The sequence below is a fragment of the Neocloeon triangulifer genome, unplaced genomic scaffold (genome assembly GCF_031216515.1).
Source record: "Neocloeon triangulifer isolate White Clay Creek 2 clone unplaced genomic scaffold, ASM3121651v1 ptg000012l, whole genome shotgun sequence".
Lineage (NCBI taxonomy): Eukaryota > Metazoa > Arthropoda > Insecta > Ephemeroptera > Baetidae > Neocloeon > Neocloeon triangulifer.
Genome location: NW_026775554.1, coordinates 6,974,203 through 6,999,586, shown reverse-complemented (window position 1 = coordinate 6,999,586; position 25,384 = coordinate 6,974,203). Strand labels below are relative to the sequence as shown.

The following is a 25,384-nucleotide window of genomic DNA, read 5'->3' as shown; positions in this document are numbered from 1 at the left end:
TCGACGATCAAAAGCGGTCATACGTTGAAATTTGAATAGAAAATTATCAGATTATCAACTCCTGAACCGGCAGTGCCTTTTGAATCGTCCGTTTAATTTGAAACAAGTCGCGATTGAGCGAAATTATTGCATCCATGTGTGCCGGATAGATTACATAGTTTTTTGACAAACCGGGAGATGGCACATTGCCAATAAGTGTGGTCTTTTTTAATTTGCCCTGCGGGTTGCATGCCTTGTTACAATAGAAACACGAAACACGTATTCTCGTTTCTCGTTTTGTTTAAATTTAAAATTGCGCATTACAATCAATTTGAGCCTCTGATACAAAATTTTATTTGATTATTTTTTTTTTAAATTCTTTAAAAAATACATTTTGAGCTCTGTCTTGGTTGAATATTTCATTCAACAGAGGGTTCTGCTCAAAAAGGTTTGCCTTAATTTATTTTTATTTTCTACATGATTTGTATTGGAATTTAAAATTCACATGTAATCATAAATTAAAACAAACTATTTTTTTTTATATAAAATTTACTTGAGAGCAAATTATTGATAAAGTTTCGAAACTTAAAAATTAAAAAAAAAATTACATTGATTTTATGTGCGATTTGTTTCGCATTCTTGCAACAAGAAATTTAAAACCTCAGTGTTTTTGTACTCCAGCGCTAAAGTGATCGGGGTCTCGTCTCGCCAATCGCAAGCGTTCACATCAGCTCCGTTTCCTACCAACAATTTTACTGTATCTAGGCCTTTTCTTAAATGCACCGCAAAATGAAGCGCAGTGGTTCCGTGATCATTTGTTTTCCTAACGTCAAACTGGCCGGTGGACAACAAGTATTTTACTATTTCAGTATTCTTTCCTCTGGACGCATTCATTAGGGCATCGACGCCACTGTCCATCACAGCATTTAGGTTGGCTCCATTTGCCACAAGCAAACGACACATTTCGACGCTCGCCTCCTTGACTGCTAAGAGTAGAGCCGTTGACCCTCTTTTATCCCTGAAAAACATAATATTTTTTTTTAAATAATTTATAATAAGCATATTTCAAAAAATTAATTCATAAAAATTTAAATAGAAATTATTCCCTTGTTATTAATTTCATTGCGCTGTTATTTATTATTTGTTTCAAGATTTTAATTTTCAAATAATAAATAATGCCCAATAAATACAAATTTTACCATACAAACCTTTTAAGTTTTATGATACACAATAAATCTGGATAGGCAAGAGAATTTGTAAAAAATAGTTTCTACATCACTGCATAGCAAAGCGATGCTATAAAGATATATGCTGGATAGAATAATAAAACTACAATAAATATAAGTTTAAAATTAAATATCTTCTCATCTGCCTATACTATATACCACAATATATGTACTTACTGCAAATCCACATCTGCACCTTTGTCAATAAGGTACTTAACAACTGCTAGGTGGTTCTTTTCGGCCGAAAAGTGCAGAACTGTTTGTCCGTCGGTGTTGCGATCTTCATTGATTTGGAAGCACCCGAGTCCCATAAAGTACTCAACAATGTCCAGATTGTCTATCTCGCACGCATAGTGCAAGACGGTCTGATTTGAATCATCGACTGCCTTTGGGTCCACTCCTTTTTCCACCAACACTTGACAGACTTCGACGTCATTACGGGCAGCCAAGTGAAGAAGCGTTCGTCCTTCTACGGTTCTGGTGTTGATGTCAAAGCAGCCTAAGTCAAGGAGAAAGCGCACGTTCTTCGCTGTACCCTCACTACAAGTCTGATGTAAGACATTCCATCCAGCATTGTCAACACAGGTCAAAACATCCTTTCCCGCTTCAAAAAGAAATCTCATTTCCTCAAAATCAACACTTGGTCTCAGCAGATTGAAAACCCAATTATTGAAATTGTCTCTTGCCTCGACCAGGCTTCTGTCGACGCTGAGCAGAAACCTCACAGTTTCTACGCTATTACCACTTTGCACGGCAAAGTGGAGAGCGTTTCTTCCTCTCTCATCAGTCAAGCCCAAATCTGCACCATGCCTCCACAGAAATCGCACAACCTGTTCATGTCCTTTGTGCGCTGCGCACATAAGCAGCGTAAGTCCTTGTGTGGATTTCTCGTTGACGTCTTCCAATGTGGTTTCCGTGTTCTCCAACAAGTAAGGCAGCACTTCGGGATGGTCGTTATAGGCAGCCAAGTGAAGGACGTTGACCTCTGTCTTTTGCTTGACTAAACTTGGGTCTCTCTCATGGAAAAAGCGAACGGTTTCAAGGTTTCCTCCAATCACAGCGTAATGAAGAGGGTTTAAACCGACCACATATGTAGCCTTGATATCATCTCCGTTCTCCAGCAAGAGCTGGGCCACCTATAATTTAAATTGCTTCACTCATTATGCCTATTGATCTCATTTCTACTCACCTTCCAATGTCCCCATCTAGCCGCCGAGTGAAGAGCTGATTTGCCACTGAAGTTGATCGCGCTCAAATCGTAGCATCGCAATCCTAATAAGTACCCAGAAACTTCATAATGTCCTCCTTTGCAAGCCAAATGCAAAGCGTTGTTCAGGTCCAGATCAATTCCCAGCACATCAACGCCTTTCTCCACTAGCCATTTGCACAGTTCAACGTCACCGGCTCTGGCTGCCAAGTGAAGAGCGCTCCGTTCATAATCCGTTTTCCCCTCAATTAATGAAGGATCTACAAGAAGGATTTCTTCAGCCATGGCAAGGTTTTTACTTTGTACGGCTAGGTGCAGTGCGTTGAATTTATTTTCATCAATGGCCCGTGGGTCAGCTCCATATTCTAAAAGGTACTTCACTATCTCCAAGTTGTTTGAAGCGGCGGCAGCTAGAAGAGTTGAGCGTCCGCTGCTGTCTCTCAGTTCCATATTTGCTCCGTTTTCGACCAAAATTTTGATACACGCCAAATCACCGTTTTCTATTGCCAAGTGTAAAGCATTGCGATAGAATCTGCAAAATTTAGGCGAAAAAACACATTTATATGAAGCAAAATGACCGGGAAAAATAAAATATTTTAAATTTTAAGCGTGAACCTGAAAGTCTAAATACATATGACATTTTACCTGTCTTTCAAATTAATTCCGGCTCCGATTTCCACAAGCTTGCTTAGCATTTCCAAATGCCCATGTTCTGCTGCAAAATTCGCTGCATTTACATTCTCGTTTTGATGAATAACCTTATCCAAATTTGGATATCTCTCTCGCAAGTCGTCGAGTAGATGCAGAAAATTGTTCTTTGCTATATCTTCAACCAGTCCAACAATTTCCTCCGTTTGTTGATTTGGTTGCAAGCAGTTTAAAGCTCCCATTTTTAGCAATTCTAGACCGATACTTTCACTTGTCCTGCACGCGGCTTGCAGTGCTGCGAAGCTCTCATTTATAAAATGTTTCTCATTTTGAAGCGACTCATCAAACGTAAAAAGTGGTCTTGTAAGATCATAGACACAGGTCAATTTTTCAGAAATGATCAATTCTAATGTGGCACTGCTCATTTGCTTCGATATAAATGAAGTAAAGTTGTGTTGCGTCTCTGATGCTGATTCAGCCAGATAGTGATTGACAAATGTTCTGCATTGTCTGAAGGATTCGTGCATAAAAATAGGAGCATCAAAATCTTCATTTTCTTCAAGGTCGTTCAGAAAATGGTTCGCAGCCAAAAACTCGGCAAATGTCTGGTGCACGAATCTTACACTTTTATTCGCCTGAATGGTAGCGAGTCCAGTGTTGTTGACCTCTATTATTTCATCAACACTAAGTTTTGGTAATTTTAGAGTTTCTATAAAAACACTTGACACTTTTTCCAAAAGTCTCAACCGCCTTTTCACTTTAGTACCGAACATTTTACTGGTTTCATCATACGACTCTTTCCGCACCAACGCTTGTCGCACCTTTTTGTCGACAACGTCTCGGAAAATTGAAAACAAGCTAACCTTTGAAGACGGGAGAACACACTCTGATATCAGAGTCAAATGAAAGGGATTTTTCAAGATGTCTGATGCGCCATTGCTAGCAAAACTGTCTAAAATTTGCAAGCACTCATCATCACTTTTTTTGAGCAACCTTTTCAGCAAATTCACTTGATCTAGTTTTTCAAGTTGTTTTATTTCTACTTTTGTAGTCAGCTGGTCTTCCAAAGCTGCAAGGATGGCAGCTTCTTCTTGTGGCCTGGTAGTGATCCATAATGGCAATTTTAGGCGAGCCAATTCTTTAATCAGTGCCAATGCTTTGCTTCTGTAGTCTGGACAAATTTCATCAAAACCATCTAGGAAAATTGAAACTTGGCGTTTATCCAAAATTTCCTGCGTGATCTTCTCCGTCCACTCTGTCTTTGTAGCATAGGCCAGAAACCCTTTTACATCAACACGCCGGGTTTCCTCAAAAAATTCAATTTGGTCCAATAAACTTATCATTGCCACAATATTTTCACCTTCGCCATGTCTGGCCAAACAAGCTATTTCGCGAAGCATTGTTGTTTTTCCAGAGCCAGGAAGAGACGAAATTATGAAAACAGAATATTCTGTCTCACTCGTCAACTTTTTCATAAACTCGTCGAAGGTGACATCTTTTTTCGTTACCTTGAGAATTTTATGATCAGAAAAATCTCGTTTGAAGTTTTCATCGGTTTTTTCTTCAAAGATTTTTAATGTCGGCTTGTAGTTCTCCCAGAAATTATTTTTACGCTTGTGCAAAATAGCGTCATAGCTTCTCATCGTCAAGTGTAAATTAGGCTTGATGAAAATTGTGGACCACGCAGGAAAGTCGACAAGAAAAGGCATCGTAGATGCTATTTGTGGTTTGAGGTCCGAATTTCCGTACTTTCCTAGCAATAGTTTCATTGTTAATTCCTGCAAGCTCACTCCCATTTTCAGCTTTGGCGATTGTAAAATTTCCACTAATTCAGTTGATGATTCTGGAATAAAAAAAAATTAACTTTGAAAACAATCCGCTATTAAATTAACCAACCTTCATTCGGCAGGATTACAATAAACCAGCCGCTGTGGTTCGTAGCTCGCAGTTGAAATTTCTCTCCCTATTATGATTGATTTGTAAGATACGCATAAAATTATTAAAATAATTAAAAAAGCTTACACTGTTAATTTCGTCTGTTGAAACCGACTGGTTTATGAAGAAAAATATTTTAGGGCGGCCAATCCATTTTTCATTATCTGGGCCAATAAAGTGATGAATAATTTTCCCCAGTTGAATTTGCTTCCCGTCAATATTCAAGCAAATTTCTTCATTTTCGTCTTGCAAGAGTTTCACGAAAAAACAAAAAATGATGCATCCAACCTCACTTTGCTCACCAAAAGCTGTTTGAGAAAAAAAATTTAAAAAAAATTAATTACATTTTTTTTCTTTAAATTTTATAGTTACTAACTTTTTTCGTAAATCCATTTGAGATTTTCTGCCGAGTTTTGCAGCACCAAAGTTTCAAAGTCAAGATTGTCTCTGAGCGCTTTTTTGACGTTTCTCACGTGCGAATTTTGTGCATCACAAAATATGGCCGCCCATCTCAATCTGATGGGTTCCGCGTGCTTGTCAGAAAGCCACAAGAAAAAGTGGCTTCTATCTTCACCAATTGTTATTTTGCTGGCATTTGCCCTTCCGTCACTTGTATTGACCACCGTAGAAACCGCAACATCGGTTCTATAAATATAATTAAAATAAAATAAAAAATCCTTCCTTTAATATAATTTTTGTCACATACTTGTAAAATGTAAATTTTTTCATTGGGAAAAATTTTACTTCTGGCGATTGACCCATTATGTCTATGGAAGAATGGACATTGTATTGAATTTTATTCAGCAGGACTTCCAGCGGTGCGTTTTTCCGCAAGTTGTTCAATGTTTCGCAAGTGTAGCGTACAAGTACAGAGCCTAGCTTTTCGCTGCGTACTGCCTTGGTTGCTAAAAGTCGAGAATTGCCAATTTAACAGTATTTATAATTTGATCTGAAATACTTTCTACTGTTGAATAAACTAAGACGAAATTCTCTTGGTTCGGAAAGCTTGTGACTCTGCAAGAATTTTTATTATTCCTTAGCTCAGGGTAATCGCGTCCCTGTCCAGGTGCGTGAACCAAATCGTCAATTTCACCTCGGCAAGGCTGTAATTAAATTGTTATAAAATTAATAAAATACACAATTAAAAAATATTATTGTTCTAACCGCGAAAAAAATTATTTTCAAGCTTGGTTCCAGTGCAGTTGAACTCTGTAAAGCTTCAACCACCTCTTTTGTGGTAAAATATTCATAATCATTTTTGTCTTGGTCGAGGTGATCGGTATAAATGACTCCATCGCGGTTGCCGTGCGACAGAAAGAATGGTATGAACACAGACGGGGCATCTGAATTTTTTGAAAAACAAAAGATAATATTTAAATTTGGATTAATTTTCAAGATTGAACTGACCATTTGAGTTGAAATATTTTAATAGTGTTTCTTGGTCAGAGAGCAAGTGCAGTAATTCGTCTTTTCGCGGCGATGGCCACTCTCGGAAGTGACATCCACGTTTGGTTTCAAACGTTGCTCGCAAATTAGCAACATCTTCATCGTTCCCAAGTCTCTCATTTACCTCATCGTCTTTAAACATGTAATGAGCCACAAACACGAATACACTGAGAAATAAAAATGTTTGAACGGCGCTTCTATCAAAGTCATAAAAGTTAATAAAACTGACTTTTCTGCACTTTTCCCATCTTGGAAAAACCCCAAATTAGCCATTTCTTCGCCTGTAACCTATTGCAATTAAATAAAAACATAACAAGGAAAACAAAATATTTTAAAGTGCATTTTAAAAATTAAAGCCATTATGCCAAACCTTTGAGATTTTATATTCCCGCTGAATCTATTCAGATTATAACGATAATGCACTGCGCACTTCTGTCCATTGCCTGCATCAGCTCAGCTGTTGACTAAATTCTATTTTGTGTTCTCCGTTATATTAAAATAATTTATCTTGTTGCCCTGCCCACCACATAATTGAGCACCGATCTTGCATTTGCTGTGGTGCTCACTCTGTCGACAATAAACTTAACTAATAGGGTCGCTATCCTTCAGATACAATACATGTTGCTTTAATCCCTTTAATCGACTACAAAGTTATAGTATATTATTCTTATATTTAAAATTATTTATAAAAATAAATTTTCAAAAAGATTAAATTGGCAGCTACACTGTTATGCTTAAAATAATGCTATGCTATTACAAATTATTATTGTTGTTTATTTTTTATGCCTATTTTAGACGATTATTAAAGATTAATCGATTTTAAGTTAATTTAATATAAAAGAATAAGATGCAAATCACAATTGAAAATATATGTTCAACGTGCAACAGTGTATATTCTTTCTCTGCGAGTTTTTGGGTGATTAAGAATTATTAGACAGCATCTTGTGGCATGAAATATTGCAATCAAGTGAAAGTATTGTACATCTCGGGTGCATTGCAAAAAAGTGCAGGAACAAAGAAAACCTGCACGATGCGTGCAAATGACCCAGCGAGCCAATGCAGATCATTATGAAAATGAGAGTTTTAAGCTTTGAGTGGAAGGGATGGTAAAGCAAAGAGCGCGCACCTTGAATGTGGAGGCGGAATCACCGCGGCTAAAACGAAAGAAAGACAAGACAAGTAGGTTAGTCAGTCTAGCGCGATTCGAGCAGGACCCTCGCACTTTAGTCGCTGCTGAAAGACCCGCGCCTCGCGATCCACTCGCATGTGCAGCAGCATGACTCCGGTGAGCCTTATTTTCCAATAACATTGATTTGCAATTTTCGGAGCATGCATTTCACCAATCTATTTTATTGAAAACATTTTATTTTTTATTCAAATTTTATTGTCTCTTAATATTAAAAGTATTTTTGAAGCTAAATTGTTTTATTAAATTTTGGCTTTGCATTGCAGAGTACATGCAAGCAGTGACTGAGAAATGTTATTTTGTCTCACATTCAGTGGGCATGGCTCTCAAGAAGTACAAAATATTTTTCTTCCGTCCTTGTTTTTACAGCTTTATTTTAATCTATATATTCATAAAATTTTGGCTTTTTTTTCAGTGAGCAACGCTCCTTTTTTAATGAAATTTATTCATTTTTTTTTATAATGATAATTCAGTTAAAATATTTTGAACCAATACTACATTTTGTTCAAATGATTGAAATCGTCAGCACACAAATAATTTCTTTTCTCATACGTGCACCAAAAACTTTATAAAACGTGCAAATATGAATCATGAGACTTAGAAATTTATTTGCATGCTTAGGCAAATCACGTAAGCGCGGGCATAAATGCAAAGGTTAATTCCAGGCCCAGCACGTTTTACTTTTCCCTGAACAACAAAGAAAGTCACTTTTCTTGATAATAATAGCGTGCACTTGCGGGCGGAATTTTAATTTCGCATGTGTGCTGGACTAGTTCTTTTCTCATATTATCTTACTAATCATGCTTGGTGAATTTTCTTTACTGCACGTTTCTCTCACAATTTGTCTGAAGCATAAACGAAGAGAGAAATTTTTGACACATAGAGATGTATAAAATCAAAAGTACTAACCTACTAACGTACTAACTAAAAAATAACATGAATTATTAAAAAAAAATGTAATTGACGATAAAGCCACTGCAATTTTTAATAAATTTTTCTACTCTATAGAAAGCCGGTTACTTTCAAATTTGGAACCATTCCAGTTGATTTCATTAATATATCTGCGAGTAGAAAAACGTAGATGGAAAAAAAGATCCACCTTTCATTTTGAGCTTGTGTGATGTGCTCTTTTGATCCAGTATATATTATACATAAGAAAAAACGAATGAGCTGCAAGTAAAAAAATTAGAGCTTAGCAGTGGATTTCCCCGTACAAAAATGGGTCGGTTTTGACACACTGCACGTGTACATACTTGAAAGGATGATTCGTTCGTCCATTGGGTGCGATTTTCTAATTCCGAATTCCATCCGCGCATCTCTCGGTGCAGTTTGCTCTGATCTCATCTTCTGCTGCTGGGAGCTCCGAAGCTTTCCAACAAAAATGCGAGGCGCCACAACGCACAGGTGGAAAAAAATTACATTTTGCACCAAGCAGTCTCAGAGATGGCCATCTATAATGAATAAAATGATAATAGGTTTCGTGCTTTCAAGGGGAGATTGCCCATATTTAATTTCCCGCTACATGGCTCTTAGATTAATGGCCCTCTTACAATGCATGTGCGCATTCGCTTGTTTGATAAGCCCGTAAATTCTGACTTATCTTGGGGAATTTTAAATTTAATATCATTAATCACGTTTTTTTGCATATTTTAAAAATTATGAAGACCAAAATAAATAGAATATTATTTTGAAAGAAAAAAATTATTTATTAAAAAGCTTCAAGCGAGGTAAGCAAATGTTCCTCAGTCAGATCATGCCGGATTATCAAATTATGATGTAAACTTATGCGAGTGTGGCGCAAACTTCAAGAAAAGAGTATGAGCAAATTACTAATTGGTATGAAGCTATGCAAATTTCACGCTCACTGCAGGCTCGCTTGCTCGTGTGAAAATATGGAAGAGAGTATCTTGAGTTATTAAATTTGATGTGTGGATTTTTTTCGCAAACAAGTCCGGCTTAATTTCTCATGAAAGCTTCACTCTCGCTGCAAACAAAGAAATTTGTGCAGGTTAAGCGCGGCACAAGTGAAGGAAATTCAATAATAACCTGCAGTGCAGACACTAGTTTTGCTGCTGGTGGGAAAAATCTGCTTAGTCTTAATCGCTATCACAAAAGTCAATCTAGACTTATGGTTCAAACCGATTGTCCTTTAAGACGTCTACATTACTTGATACTGTGCTGAAAGTACAAATTTTTCTGACAGCTTTGTTGTATAAGAACTGATTTCTTTCCTCCGATATAAAATCATTGCAGAGATCTTACAATTGGAAAAATGAAAATTTTGAAATTATTGAGACAAAGAAATTTTTATAATAAGTTATTCTTACCCAATTGTGACGCTGACAAATTGCAAAAGGCCAAACATTTCTTTAGGTACGTGTTATAATTTTGATTGATTTGATTTTGACATGCAGATCGCCACTGTGCGCAGTCTGTGCAACTTTTACTTTCACAGACCGTGCACAATGTTTGCTCATTTGGACTTTTGGTCTCATGGAGCAGGTTGTTGCAGCACCTTTTTGTCAGTTCAACTGTATGGTCACCGCATGAAAGCACTCCGTCATTAATTGCAGTTTTACCCGCACCTGTCAAGAGCTACACAATTAGAGATGCGCTCGGCATAAATGTTGCATTTTGCTAACTAGCTCTATTCACGCCACGACACAGAGCAGCATCATTATTGCTACACACATTTTTTACTCCAAATGGTGCAATGCGACATGGAAGCTCATTTTATTTTATTTTATTAAAAATTGAGCGTATTAATTGTGAAATGTTTTAATTTATACATAATTTCTTTCCTTATTTTTCCATGGAAAATTTAAAAATCATATTTTGTTTTTCAAACAAATATTTTTTTATAGGTTTTACAAATTTTATAAATTATGATTTTGTGAATTATTTTAAACGTTTGGAAAAAATTACTAGAATATTATTTTTTTGATTATGTGTTAATTTTATTAAAAAATTAATCAGAGCAAATTTGTTTGGTTTTGTTTCAGGCGAGAGGCGGGTCGTTTGCTCTTCTTTCCCTGGTCGTGATCTCGTACTTCCAGCCCCTTCTGTCCAGTCCTCAGTGTCAACACTATGGGGGATGCCGCGACGAATACCGCTTCCTTCCTGTTCCTCCCGGGAAGACGCCCTATTGCGCGAAACCCGGAGAAACGTTTTGCGAGAAGATTGAAAATTACCCTGTGTAAGTGGAAGTAACTTTTATCTGCCTGGTTGACAACGTCATTTTTATTCTTTCATAACACTAAGTATTTTTTATTTTGCCAGTGCGCGAAAACAATTAATTAGAACCGTTTTACAGCATGAAGCATGAGATTCTGCACCACATTCAAAGGGTCATTCTCCACGGTTCCTTTTCAGAGGAAAGCACGTTGCCCAACCGACAGGGTCGCGGCGTTAAAAATTGGCCGCGGCGTGAAGCGTGCATGCAATTAAAGCATTGCGTGCACTTTTGCGAGAGAGACTTGAACGCGCGTTTTGACTGAAATTTCGGTATCGGGAGCGAGAAGGAAATACCAAGTAGGTTTAGAAAGAACCTGGCGGCGACCTCCAGTAAAGAAAGAGGACCTCAGGCACCATGGTCACTGCGCTCGCGTGTCACGCCCTTTTATACACGATGACTGAGCACCTCACCAATTGTGACCGAGATCGCGACGTCAGATTTTCGCTATCGATTAATAATAAGACCGATTTTGGTTTCTGATGGTCAGTCTGCTGGGACAGATTTTTTCTTTTTATATTTTGTGCACACCGTCAAGGCCTCTGGCGGAAATACCCAGTCGCGTGGACTTTCCGTTTCCAGCACATTTATTTGAGCATTTGGCGAACGGCGTGAAAAGATTGAGTGCGTTTCTGCTGATAAAAACAACGTTTGGCGGATTTTATCAAATGCACAATGCGCGCGCGGTGAAATCCCCAGGCGTATTGTTCCACTAATGCCGGTGACCTTGCCCCCTTCTCAAAACAATGCCGCCTCAGGAGCACTTAATTAGATTATTTTACACTACACAGCAGTTTGTCATTGTCAATTTCGATTTACGCGTGAAATTTTGCTGCAATTTCTCCGTGGCCTGGTCATTTTTTTTTTCTTTTTCATAATCCTGTATTCAAATACAAATTTGGCCTAATTTTCGCGTAAATAATTTAAATTTCTTAATGAGCGTAGGATTTTTTCAGCATGAGCCGTTTTAGTGCAAGGGCAGAGAGAGAAAAAATAATTAGCTTTTACAGTCGATTAAGTGCTCCAGGTGAATGAGCAGGTGTGTGTTGTTGCCACTTTTATAATATGTGCAATACATGCACCATTAATTGCACAGCTATGTTATAAACAGCGATTAACATGTTGCATGTTGACAATAACAAATTGATCAACTTCGTCACAGAGCTTTACCTCGACATGATTGAAGTGAAAATCTTAAACCATTTGGCTGTAATTTTTTTACCGAATCTATACAATTTAGCCAATAATGTAAATTTAAACAAAATTGTGTTTTTAAGAAAAGTATAAATTTCAAAATCAAGTTGACTCTTGATTAACCCAATTTATTGAGCAAAAAGTGTGCAAGTGAATTACTCTCGTCAGCACAGTGCATCAATCAATGAAGTAGAAAGTTTTTGAACCACCACACAGCATATGAAAGCAACCGAATGGTGCAGAGTAATGGTGCGTCTGCAACTTGCGAGTGATGAGTTCACGTGGCCAAGTTCGAGGTCAATGTCATCTCAGCAGCAAATAATCTAAGGAGTCCGCGCGCCAACACAAAATAAATACACAAAAACTTATAGGTCACTTCCTTTTCTCAGAAAATAAATTTGGAGAAATTGAATTTGTGCAAACTTGTATTCAAGTCTGGAATTTTTTAAACATACATAATGTGCATGTTGCTGGAAAAAGTAAAAGTTAGCAGCATGAAGGGGCAATGTAATGGTTGGAAGTACTTTTTTTGCATTGCGATATTTTTTAAGCGCACTTCAGCTTACTTTCCTTGCAAATTTTTGCCACTCAAATGCACAAGTATTTTAATATGAGAAATATTTTTCAAAATAGTGATAATAATCATTATTTGCCTGTTTGCAGACAGCTGATTCGTTATTTGGCGGAAAAATGGAAATTTGACCACAAGACACTCTTGCTGGATGAGAGCAGAGAAGGCTTTGCTGCAAGATGGTAAAATTCACGCACAAGAAAGTCTCAAAAGTTAATTGGTCTCATAAATAGGACGCCAAAACCATACGGTCCTTCAGCTCCTTCGTACAGCTACAGCCCACCACCGTCACCCTCTTACAACAAGGTCATCCCTACTTATTACCCACAAAACAGAAATACCTTCAACTCAACTTATGGCAGGGGATTCCCTAGCTCTAGCCTGAGACCACCGCAGCCTTCAACACCCTACTACCCAGCCTCATACTTCAGTTCCTTGCTTCCGAACCAATACACACCTACAGATAATTGGTGGAATAGGCAAGTTCATAATTTTCTTTCAAGTGTTTATTCAATTTAAATTTAAGTCAAAATTTTTTATAATAAAGTTTTATCTGAAAATAAGTCTTTTTTCAAATTTTTATTCACAGATATTCAAGATCTGTGGCAGGAAAACAGCAGAAAAGAAGGAAAAGACAAGCAGGACCCACAGCTTTGTGCGCAACAACCTCCAGATTTGTTGGGCCTCAGGCGGGCATGAGCAACACAGGAATTTGGAAATACTTGGTCAACGTCGACGGACTTTCGCAGGAAATTGAAACTGTCCAGTGCAGGTTTGTTGAATTGCTCTTTGTAACAGGAAAGAAAATAAAAGGATTCAATTTTATGGCAGGTCTGAGGGCAGCTCGTGCAACGGCCTGTGTTCTCTTCCGAACGGATACACCTCACGTTGTCAGCAGCAATATGTGCAGAAAAGATTGCTCTCCCTCGATGGATCAGGAAATCAACTTGCGACGGATGTCTTTTGGTTCCCTCATTGCTGCACCTGCAATATAATCCCCAATTAGTGCACAAATTTTACAATTAGAATTTCGTCAATGAAGAAACTAATTTAAATTTATAATTAGTAATTTAGAGTGGTTCGCCTAAATTTTATAAAGCACAAAACAGCTGCTATTTTATATTTTGTTGTGTACATGTTAAAATTAGGCTACTTTAATCTTGTTGTTTTTTCTCTGACCGCTATAATGACCAAGAGTGAATTTTTATTTAATAAAATCCATGTAAAAAAAACTCAATAGCGTCGGGCAAATAATGCTAATTTAAATTTATTTCTCGAAAACGTCACAAATACTAGCATCAGTTCTTTAGTGCAATATTAGAAACAGCCATTGTTACGATAGCAGCATTTTAGTTTTACTGTACATAATAATTTGTAGCTTTTTATTTTTTTTTGTTCATAAAAAATTAAAAAGACCCAAAAATGTATTAAAAGGTTATATTTTTGCCTCATTCTTGTAAAGAAGATTTTTTAGTTATACATGATTACTGAATATACTAAAGTTAAATTATCTTGATTATTTTTAGATACTTTAATCAATATAAATGATTGGTGAGCTTGATTTACTTTCCCTCTCTCACAAGCTTAAGAAGATTAGTATAACTTTCTTGCTGTAGATGGCACGAGACGCGGCGGATGCAGAAAGTGAAAATGCGAGTAGGCAACTCGCGTTGCAGGTATGCGTGGCAAGTTGCATAACGCCACGTTCCTTCCATTTTGCATCGACCAATTTGCCTTTTCAATCTTTTCATGAATTGAGTAGTCTCGGTACTTCTATAATCTTTTTAAATAAAATTTCTGAAAATTTCAGTGATACATCACTGTAAATAATAAGTGCAACGTACGATATTCTAAAAATCTTTAAATTTATAGAATCTTCTCAATTCCCTGCAGGGAAAAGTGAGCGTCAGAAATTTCCAATAAATACAAAAATTTTTGAATAATATGACACGAATTTGTTTTCCTGTACTTTCGGTATAGCTTTTATCGCTTTCATTATTGTTCTTGCGTGCATGCGTCTGTCTGTCTGCCATTTCAACCCCTCCTCACCCAAATACATTTCGGCTGGATCGATACTGCATCCCATCAAGTTAATACAACGCGTATTGCAGTGGCTACGTATCAAGTTTCACACGCACACTGAAATTTCTCTCTTTCCGTTGTAAAACACTACAGAAAAATTAATATTCACAAAAAGATACCTTCGTTGTTATTGAAATAAAAAAAAACTCAAGGAAAAAATCATTTAAGTGCATTTAATATACTTAAATAACTGAGTAAAATTTATTATATTAAATTTTTAATTATAAAAAACATTCTAAATTATAATGTAATTATTATATGGGGATAAATTTATTTTCCATGACTCTTCTTTCAGTTTGCATGCTTTGTAAATTGCATTTCGTGACAAATTTTTATCAGCAAATTTCCCGGGAAGCGTCACACCAGGAAATAAAATTCAAGTTCAACGGCAGAGCGCCGGCGAGTTGTCGTCATTATATATTTGAACTTGAATTGGTTATCATTGCGCGGACGCGGCGCGAGCAGCGAAAAAGGAATAAAAAATTCATTTTTTTGTGCACAGCTTTAAGGTTAGGACAGGACGCCAGATTATACACGCCAGCTGGTGAATGCTTTAAGAAACGGGCATCACGCAAACTTCCCTTAACTTTACCCCCACTTCCCGGGATATCGCCTCTGCCCTCTAGCGGGCTACGTTCTCGTATTGTACGCGAATCACAAGCTGCCCGTTGTTGGCATACACGCAGGAAAGATAGAGCACACAGAAAGCGGGGTGGCTCTCCTCGGCTGACACACACACGGCAGCGAACGACAGGCCCACCGCCAGCACAGGATTACCAAAGTCGCACCTGATGTGAGTTTTTGCCGCCCAATTCTTTTGCCCATTTCGCCTGCACTTTCATTCATCGTTTCGAACGCGCGTCACTGCTTTGTCGTCGCTTTTGCGAGTCGCGTTTTCGCGGTCCGGGCCGCACTGCATGTGCGCCCACGACAACAAAACGCGGCCTGTGTTCCGAAGAGGAGGTCTGACCTCGCACACGGTTTAAATTTTTTTTATAACCACAATTATCATATTTTTATTTTTTTAACTGATCATTCAATATTAAATTTTTGTTCGGAATATTATTTTAGTAAACAACACGTGACTTGAGTGTCGATGTTTTTTTTTCTATAAATTTGATTTTTTTTATCAAACAATTAATAATCTCGATCACGTCAAACTCAATTTGAATTGTTAATTAGCGTCTTATTTATTTAGTCGACAGCACGGTGGTTAACGTTTGGAAAGAATGCCAATTTGTTACTTGTTTTCAACTCTTGGTTTGAATTTAGACTGGCCGGCGTCACCGAATGGTAAAATTAACTAGCCAGGCTTTTTTGTGTTGCTCGAAACGAATTTTGGTGGAAACGAAAGCGAAATTGTAAACACGACGCTCACAGTCAGTGTGATATCTGTACACACAAGTAGTGCAGCTGCGCCGTGGGAGTGAACAACGTGAATGGACCGTATTTGTTTTTCCTTCCCAAGCGCGCTTTTTTTCTCGCAAGTTAAATCTTTCTCGATATTTTATCTTCAAATATATTGACAAGATGATAAAATGTCTGCTGCCTAACTCTAAATATTTTACTTGGGAATCTGGGAAATGATGAGCGGAAATGTGGTTCTTTTTTTTATAAAATGCATACTTGACATTCTCAAAAATGTTTTGAAAAATTTCTTGCCGCAATCAATTCAAATTAAAGTGCTTTTATTTATCCATAATTTGAATAAATTAATGCATTGGGATAATCAATAATATTTTTCTGTATTATGTAAATTTGATGATGGCAAAAATAATTTGTTTTTATTCAAAAACAGAACGGCTCTACCAGCTTCGGTCACGGTCTGCGACTTATTGTTAGCAAAATTGAAAAACGCCACATTTTAACGTGTAATCTTGTACGTTATGAAATAGAACGAAAATTAAAGTTTTTATTCATTGGCAGCAAAAGAGATAGATTTAAATGCAATGGTTAATTGATATTTAATTTTAACGTTGAACTTTCCGATTCAGAAAAAACCAGATTATATTTTTATTTTATCTTTTTCAATTTGAATGATAAAGAAAAATAAATAAAATTAATCACTCTGAAAATTTTAAAATGAATGCACATCAATTTTTATTTATTTACTTTTTTTGAGTCGTATTAATCGGCCATGCCTCTCTGATTTCAGGGGGCCCCAGGCCTTACAATGAGGAAGCATGAGTGAAGGCGCTAGTCAGGGCGCCGAGACTTTGGCACCGCACGGGGGCTTCTTCCAAGGGTCCTTCAAGGACGAGTTCGACGGCGGCGGCGGAGTGTCGGACGTGTCGGTGGACACGGCCAGATCGGGCCTGCCGCCGTTCAGCTCGCTCGGCGTCGAGAACGGACCGTCCAGGATGGAGGGCTTCACCGAGAACGGCCGCTACCTGGACCTCAACGCGTGGGACTACTACAGCGAAGGTCTGTCCGGCCGGCTGCTGGAACGCAACCAGATCACGGGCGAGGCCATCATCACGCCCTCGGTGCTGCACATGCACGCGTCCCAGCCGCAGTACCGACCCTGGGAGAGCAAGTCCGGCGGCGGCGCCGACCCTGAGATGCTCAAGCTCCACCCGGCGGGCATCCCGCCGTTTACAGATGCCTTCGGCGGCTCCAAGCTGCCGTCCTTCCAGTCTCAGTTCACAACAGGGGCCTTCGCCGAACCGGTGACCAACAACGGCGCCACCGTCGCCGCCGCCACCATGCCTCCGAGCGAAGCGGCGCCCGGCATGCCGAACTTCCACACGCTGACGACGGCGACGACGCTGGTGGCGGCGCCGCCACGCGGCTACCCGCTTGTGCCGGCGCCCGTCCAGGCGCGGGAGATCCCGCAGATCCAGCAGCAGATCCTGGACGAACGCCACATCCAGCTATTCCACAGCCAGCCGCCAGGTTTTCCGCCAAATCAGTTCCCGCCGGGGCCGCCGCACCACCACGTGGCGCCACCTCACCCTCACCACATTCCCGCCGCGTACCACCTGAAGCCGGCCGACGAGATGAAGCACTTCCCGCCCATGGACAAGGTGATGGCCCCCGTGGGCCCTGAGCACTTGGCCATGGGGCAGCTCAAGTTCCCGGGCATGCAGAGTAGCGGCTCCTCGGAGGGGATGCCACAGGCGAGGATGGACTCGAGGAAGAAAGAGCGACGGAAAGCGCGGGTGTCCTCGCTGGACAGCTCGGCGGACAGTGACATTGCCAACGCCGAGGGCTCGGGACAGGTGGCCGCCGTCTCGAGCACTGGCTCCAGCGTGGACATGGACGACGGCTTCCGGCGGCCGCAGCAGGCCTCCTCCTCGGACAACGAGATGGGTGGCCCTGACAAGCCGGTCAAGAAAAAACGCAAGCGTTGTGGTGAATGCATGGGATGCCAACGTAAAGACAATTGCGGCGAGTGCGCGCCCTGCAGAAACGAGAAGAGTCACCAGATCTGCAAGCAGCGGCGATGCGAAAAGCTCACCGAGAAGAAGGTAGGGAGACTCGTCCTTTTTCTCTAGGTGCATCTGAACTCATCAGATTTGACCAATCAGAGCCAAATTCTGATACATTTTCTTCCAAGCAATCTTATATTTAATTATTTATATTTATTTAACTATAAATTTAATTGATACCGAAGAGCTAAAAATCAGTGACAGCTTTAGTGAATTTAGTTTATTTTAAGAAAATTTTTGTGACTGAACACTGACCTACAACCAACAATTTTTTATTTTGTGAAAAAGTCTAATTGATATTTATACTAAAATCTTTTTCATAGCTTGGGGCTAAAGTTTTTCCTATCACCGCCTCATTTTATGATAGAGCTCTTTAGTGGCGCGAAGCATACAAAGATATCACTCCTCGAACAGAGATCTCTCTTCTCTCTCTTTTTTATTTTTCGGCGACTCATTTTATTTTAATACGGGGCCATATATTTACAAAAAAATGTGGCGACGCTTATCGTTCCATCCCCATTCTCTCACGCGCCTCGCCGGCCGCATCATGAAACTTGGCGTACATCCACGCGCATTACTTTTGCCCGAAACATTGCTAACTATTCTTCTTTTTGCGAAAGGGTGCCAAAACTGATCTCTGAATATAACTTAGGGCCGCGCCGGCGGCGGCGGCGAAATGCAGTGAGCTTTGCTTTGCAGCGCGATCCGCGACCAACTCTCGCTTTTCTCTTTTGCTGCCAGCGGGCGAAAAATCCGATAATGGTGGCGCACAAAATCGTTCGGCATTCAACTCGAAATTAGCCCGGCCGAGCGCGGCCCATTGAAAAGAAAGGCGCTCAATTATTTTAAGACTCCATCCGTCGGTCGCCAGCGATCCGGCCTCTTTGAATCGCGACGATGAAAGAATTTTGCGAAAAAATTTTGGTCCGCCGTCAAATGCTATATTTGGCACCAAGCTTTTTTCCGTTCGCGCGGTGCAAGTCTGACTCAATAATGCTAATAACCCTTGGCACCATCCGTGGACCAATCATCGTTAATTGAGACATTCAATTCGAAGATCAGTGAAGGAAAAAAAATTAAAATTGATGAAATCATTTACTACGTGCAATAAATTTAATTTTATTCTGACTTTATGGAAAGTGGCGGGAATATAAAATATAATGTTCACGCGAAAATACGTCACAAGTATTTATTTTACTTTATAAAATTAATTTTTTTCCTGTTAAGTTATGTTTAAAATATATTTGAGAACTGACTGAGAAAATTAAATCTATATAATTCAGCAAAAATAAAAAGTAAATTAAATAAAAAGGGTATATTTTAATGTTTTATTTTTTCTTTTTTCTATATGCAGAGTATTCCGGCCGAAATTTTAACGGAGTCTAAATAAATTATTTTTGAAATATTTTTGAGTTGTTTCAAAACATTTCATGTAATGAAAAAGAATCAATTGTTGGGTGGAAAACATTCAATGTTCATTTGTTTGATAATAAAATAAAGCACCATTAATACAATGAATCGTGCTAAAACTTGCGAGATTAAAAAGACTCCATCCACCACAACAAAATAAGAAAATAAATTATTCGTCAAATTTTAAAAATAATTTTCCTTATGTAAACAGAAATTTAAATATCTTTTAATCTGCTGTTAAAAGAGAAACGTTGTTAACAAAATTTTAGAGCAAAATTTTTGGTTAAATATCTGTTTTTAAATGTTTATTTATGGAAATGTTGATTCAGTTTTCCAATTGAAAAGTTTGTATGAAATTACATCCAAATCCGGCGTTCCCATCACACCGCGAATGTTTTGGGCGCTTGGCGCACGTGGTGCTGTTTTTATATGTATAAATAATAATAATGGGGTGGCGCGAGTACCCGTAAAAGCAACCCAGCCCAGTCATTCATACAGCGCGCGGGTGGCGTGCTTGCTCTGTATCAAAGAGGGTTGCTACTCCAGCCAGCACACCGAGGGTGGCGGCGGGTTGTTGGGCGGGTGCTTAGATTTTGCCGTTGGGCGCCACCAGCCAGCCAAGCACCACCCAACTGCACGCGGATAACGTGGTGCTCACATGATAGAGCGCAACGTCACATCTTTTCACTCACTCCGCAGCCTTTGTAAAGCCCTTTGCGCGCCGTTCCGTAATATTATGATGTATTTTTGTTGCTTTTTATAGAATGAAATTTCGCCGCCGCAAAAACACATTCACAAATACAAACATGGCCCCACTCTCAGTACACCACGTTTTACTCCAGCGGTGCTCTTTTGGCAGCAGCCCAAAAGCGTGCATGGTGAGGCATCACGAAACATGACCCTCGCCCGCCGTTTTTTGCGCCACCAACGTTGCCGCCGCCGCCGACCAGCAAAATTGACTTTTTGCCCGTTTCCCGCCCCACACGTGATTGCCATGCTTCACACTGTTTATTATTGTGCTTTGGTAAATTGAAGCTAAAGATGGAAAATTTTTATTTTATTTTAACAATAAGAAAAATTACTCTCTTAAATCATAAAAAGACATATAATTTAAAATCCTTCAAATATTCGATGGAAACAGGAACAATGCATTATTATTTTTCTCAATTAAATTAATCTTGTTTAAAAAAAAATCATTTTATAAAATAATACATAGGGGTATGAAATTTTTTGAACGGTGAATAATTAAATTCAGATAGCTAACTATAAATTTAGAAAATCAATAGATGTTTTTGTGGGTAATATTGAGGCAAGATTTCAATTACATATCCGGACTGTTTAACGGTTCAAAACAAGTTAGGTTTAAATTAATCCCGTTCGAGCCAATCAAGTCAGTGATATTAACGCAGAGAACACGCAGTAAACCGAATTTAATTCACGCAATAATCGTCTCCATGAAACAAGCAATTAACTTTGTTTATTCGTTTCCCGCTCTCTCTCGAAGGAATAAATTCGCAACTCGTGCTGCTCTGGGCGCGAGTTTTACTGCCAGGAATGCGCCCAAAGCGAGCGGGCGGGCGAAAGGGAGGTTCGGCCGCCGCCCCGTCGAGAAAATGCAGCAGTCGAGCGAGAGCGAAATTGCAGCAGCATAATAGCAGAGACCGAAATCATGATGAGCAGAGAGAAGTAGGCAACACCGTCCCAACGCAGCCGATCGAAACTCCATGAGGCAGCAGGAGGGGAGGGGTGCAGCACGTCGGTCGGGGGATGGGGGTGGTACATAAGAGGCAGCGAGAGTATGTATGCTGTGTGTACATGGTACATAATGTGAAACGCAGCGGCCGCGAGAGTTAGCGAGCGGGTGCATGGGACACGGTTTGGCGAGCGCGAGGGGGTGCGGGGAGGGGGAAGGGGTGCGGGAGGACGCTTGCGCCCCGAAGTCGCCGTCGTCGTCGTCGTCAGCGAGTGTGCAAAGCATGCAGCGTTGCATATACTCGCGCTGGCTCGCCAACCACCACCCCCTGCCCGCCACCGCCGCGTCTTCTGTGTGAAACCACCCCCCGCCACCCCTCCGACGCTGCCACTAGAACTGCACTTCATGCGTGTGCGTGCTCAAAATGAAAAAAGGCAAAAGAACAGCTCCCGTCCGTATACGTTCCTTGTGAACATTTTTCGCCCTTCACGAGCAAGGGGTTGGAAATTTCCGTGCTGGGGCTAATTTGGAAAACAAAAATTATGAAAAGAGGTGGTGCAAATTTTTTAAAAACATCGTATTTCCTGAATTTTGTAAAGAGCTCGGCCGGTGGTGCCCACTGGGGTTGATTCGCGGTCGCGATAAAACGGGGCTTGTCGTCGAGGGTTGAACAAAATGGTTCATAATTGAGTAATTGCCCCTTTCACCAGGGTCGCAGCATCCCCCTGCATGCAGGATGTGTGAGCAGCGCGTTCCGAGCGTTAGCAATAATAAATTAATTAGCATGGGATTCGCGTGCTGGATAATTTGGTCGGCAGTGATTTATAAACAGCGGCTGCGTGTTTGTCGCCGCGACGACGACAGACTTGCACGGAATGGCTCCGCGGAAAATGAATTAGCGCTGCGGGAAAATTGATTGGGGAACTTTCTCGAAAGGAAATTTACAAAGAAAAGAGCTCTGAAGTAATAAAAGAACAAAAGAAATGGGTTGAATCAGAAATATAATAATATAATATTATCTTTAATTCCCCAGTAAAAAATTATTAAATCATACACTTTCAATTTTTCTCTGATAAAAACCAAAACCATTGTATGCTCTGAAATAATTCTAAATAATCTAAATATATCGAATGAAATAATATTTTTTTCTAAAATTTACCTAATTTTTTTTTAACAAATGGATAAGAAAATAATTAAAAGTTTTATTAAAATTCTTGCTGGTTGTGGTGCCGCTTTATTCATCAATTCCTTTTTTTTTTAATAAATTGTTTTTGAACAATTGAATGCAAACAATATATTGCAACAATGTGGACAAATAAATAATTTTAATAAATAATAGGTCACTCCCATCGAATCTCATCAAATTCTTGATGTGATTTTGCCCTTCTCTTCTGCCATCATTAACCCAAAGCAATGGAGTGCGAAACGGAAAGTGAGACAAAGCACGCACTTCTCTCTCAATTGGGTCATCATTTGTCACTGATGCTCGGGGTTGGTCCGGCCAGAGCAAATGTCACTGCTTATTTGATGCGAGTGCTGCAAAAAGAGACTTGATGAGCATATTACTGAGATTTTTATGTGCCCTGGGTCGAGACGTGGTTTATATAAATTAAGCGCCAGTCCCATCGGGCGGTTCAAAGCACGGTTGTTGTTGGTGTTAAAATTTTATTATTATTATAAGAGCGGATCTTCTGCCACTGTATTACATCAAGGCGCGACCTACCTCAAAACACATCATTCTCTTTTGCCTCAGCGGCAGGCGAGGGGTTTGGGTAAAAGCAGGCAAAAGGGGCTTTCGCCCCTTTTGGTGTAGAAGAAAGGAGGAAGACTCCCCCACACAATCCTATATAGCAATATAAACGCCCGCCGCGCACCCTAACCTCCTTACTATAGCTACTATTACGCCCGCTCTCTTTCACAACGCGCCTTTACCTGTCCCTTCGCGCGCGCACCTGTATTAATACATAATAATGCCGGCCGATATGTACCCTTCTTCCTGATTGTGCCGCGTGACTCCCTGTGGGCACGCCGCGGCTGGTTTTTTTTATCTCCCTCCCTGTAACGGGCTGTTACCTTTTTATTTTTAACTCACCCCCCTGCTTACAGTTGGGTCCCTTTAAATGAAATCACACAAAGGGGGAAAGGAAGAGAGAGGATGAACCCTTTGAGCTAAACCAAGGGTCAAGAACCTACGAATGTAAACAAAAGCGCCGCTCGGAGAAAAATCCACTTGTGCAGGTTTAAAATAATTCCGGCTGTTGTTTTTTTGCCGGATAAGTTTTTTCGCTGAAATTTTGGTGCAGTTTGGTGCATTTTGCCTTAGATTTTTGTTAATGTTATGCAGTTGGGGTTGCTGCGAGCATAATATGGTCTTCCTGACGACTCTCTTTCGCCAACTTGAACAAGCGATCGATAATGTGTGAGCGCGCGGGGGTATAGTTTGGTTGGTCGGTGCTATGCTGTTGAGGGGTTACAGTGAGTCATCCCTTAAAGCGGGGGTTGGTTGGCTCGCCGCCGCCGCCACCGCCTGTGCCGCTTCTTTTCTTTTGGGGTACAGCGCTGCGAAGTGCATTTTTATTTCGCCAACATGCATTTCAAAATAATAATGAACCTCGCTCTGCGCCGAGAATTTACGCCCTAATAAAAAAATTCCGCCTGCCACGCAGTTTAACTGCGAATAAATCAGCACTGAACATTTTTTTGAATTAATTTAATTGGCCGAATATTTTGTAGGCAAGAAAGTTTGAGCGGGGAAGTTTTGGATTAAAAGTTCGCATATCACAATGAAGAGAGTATTTTGAACGGGAAAAAGTTGGTTTACAACTTTTTGCCGCCGCCACCGTGTAACGCATCCAGCGATAAAAAGGGATTTCCGCTTGTATTTCATGCTTGCGCTCGTGTGTGTTTGTGCATAAAAAGAGTTTCATTATAGTCACCAGCACAGGCGGCGAAATTCGGACTTTTTCGGGCCAAACTTTTCCTGCTGCGGAGAAAAAGTGTGCGAGTCATAAATAACCCCCAGCAGATGATGTCAGAGCCATTGTCCATGCATTCATCACCGGAAAAGTTCTCAAACTGTCACGGAAATTTCCCGCGAATTTCGACACTGAATATAATCTTTGTGGGAAAGTCACATGTGCTGTCACTTGATTTTACCGGTGGAAAATGAGATTAAGAACCGTGCGTTGCGAAAATGACAGCCCAGCTTGTATTATTAATTAATGCGAGTGCATTTAGACTTTGTGTGTCGGTGGCAGTAGTTAATTAGTCCAATAAATAAATGCTGAGCTTCCATTAGAGTTGCTAAATTGAAATTTCCTGTTTATCGATGTATTTTTAATTGGTTTACAATCGAATCATCAAATCACGCACTGCATGCGTACCAACGGCAAACGGGACGCTTGATGAGATCAGCGCCATGAATTATTATTGAATTTCGCCATTAATTAAATTTGCATGCGCACACAACTCTCTCCATACACAAAGAGCTACAAGAGAGAGGATGCTGCGCTCTCACTCTCTCGCTTCCATGCCGGCGTATTGTGTTTTGATGCAATTATCGTGGTGAAATGTCAGCAATACGCACAAATTACGCATCACCAGCGTGCAAAACAAGAGAATGATGCATCGCCTTTGTTCGTTGCAGAATTATGTCGCATCAAGTTAATTATTCAAGTTTCCTCTTTGTTTGCAAATTATCGCAAAACTATAAAAGCTACAAATGCTTCATTATAACACACTGATTATATTTCTGACATAATAAATGTTTAAAAATAATTGACAATCAAAACAATTAAAAAAAAATGTGAATCTCCAACTTAATTAATACTTGATTATCAATTTGGTTAATACGCGGTGCAGTTGATGTCACATTATCCTAACTGGCCGTTGACAATATAAATGAATAAACAATTCGACTTTATGACAAATTGAAAAGGTCAACAACATGAAATGGCAAACGAGCAGTGAGATAAATACGCATCTCGACACAATTGATGATGCTGAATATAAAAGTTGATGCGCCTGAGAGAGATCCTGCACAGATTGAGAGCTCTCTGTGTCGCCCTATTGCCACTGTTTATATGCATCATCATGCAACGTAGCAGGAAATAGTCGATTTTGATTTCAAAATCAAACCTGATTA

At 39.7% G+C, this 25,384-nt stretch overlaps 3 protein-coding genes across 6 annotated transcripts in view; 2 read left to right on the top strand and 1 right to left on the bottom strand.

Moving 5' to 3' along the window:
• Window positions 1–10: 10 nt before the first annotated feature.
• On the bottom strand, window positions 11–6,922 carry LOC132196811 (uncharacterized). Of its 2 annotated transcripts, none has more exons than XM_059619707.1 (13): window positions 6,812–6,922; window positions 6,671–6,729; window positions 6,403–6,608; window positions 6,160–6,338; window positions 5,954–6,098; window positions 5,702–5,900; window positions 5,372–5,640; window positions 5,083–5,303; window positions 4,957–5,023; window positions 3,058–4,903; window positions 2,395–2,944; window positions 1,383–2,341; window positions 11–997 (listed from the first exon to the last, which is right to left on the bottom strand). In XM_059619707.1, exons 2-13 carry the CDS (start codon window positions 6,712–6,714, stop codon window positions 595–597), a joined length of 5,088 nt encoding a protein of 1,695 aa, XP_059475690.1. In that variant the 5' UTR covers window positions 6,715–6,729; window positions 6,812–6,922; the 3' UTR covers window positions 11–594. The 2 variants fall into 2 exon arrangements, with proteins under 2 accessions (XP_059475690.1, XP_059475692.1); XM_059619709.1 differs by having other exon boundaries at window positions 6,671–6,722; window positions 6,812–6,877.
• Window positions 6,923–7,610: 688 nt separating this feature from the next.
• On the top strand, window positions 7,611–14,726 carry LOC132196814 (protein spaetzle 5). Its single transcript, XM_059619712.1, has 6 exons — window positions 7,611–7,726; window positions 10,630–10,823; window positions 12,717–12,806; window positions 12,858–13,103; window positions 13,214–13,396; window positions 13,456–14,726. Exons 1-6 carry the CDS (start codon window positions 7,706–7,708, stop codon window positions 13,628–13,630), a joined length of 909 nt encoding a protein of 302 aa, XP_059475695.1. The 5' UTR covers window positions 7,611–7,705; the 3' UTR covers window positions 13,631–14,726.
• Window positions 14,727–15,348: 622 nt separating this feature from the next.
• Window positions 15,349–25,384, top strand: part of LOC132196810 (methylcytosine dioxygenase TET) — a 59,849-nt gene continuing 49,813 nt past the window's right edge. For all 3 annotated transcript variants that reach the window (XR_009441796.1, XM_059619706.1, XM_059619705.1), the window contains exons 1-2: window positions 15,349–15,499; window positions 16,862–18,176. Coding sequence is in view for 2 of the 3 variants with exons in the window: in XM_059619706.1 (XP_059475689.1) it covers window positions 16,890–18,176 (1,287 nt within the window). In the remaining variant the exon portion in view is untranslated. The remainder of the gene's footprint in view (window positions 15,500–16,861; window positions 18,177–25,384) is intronic.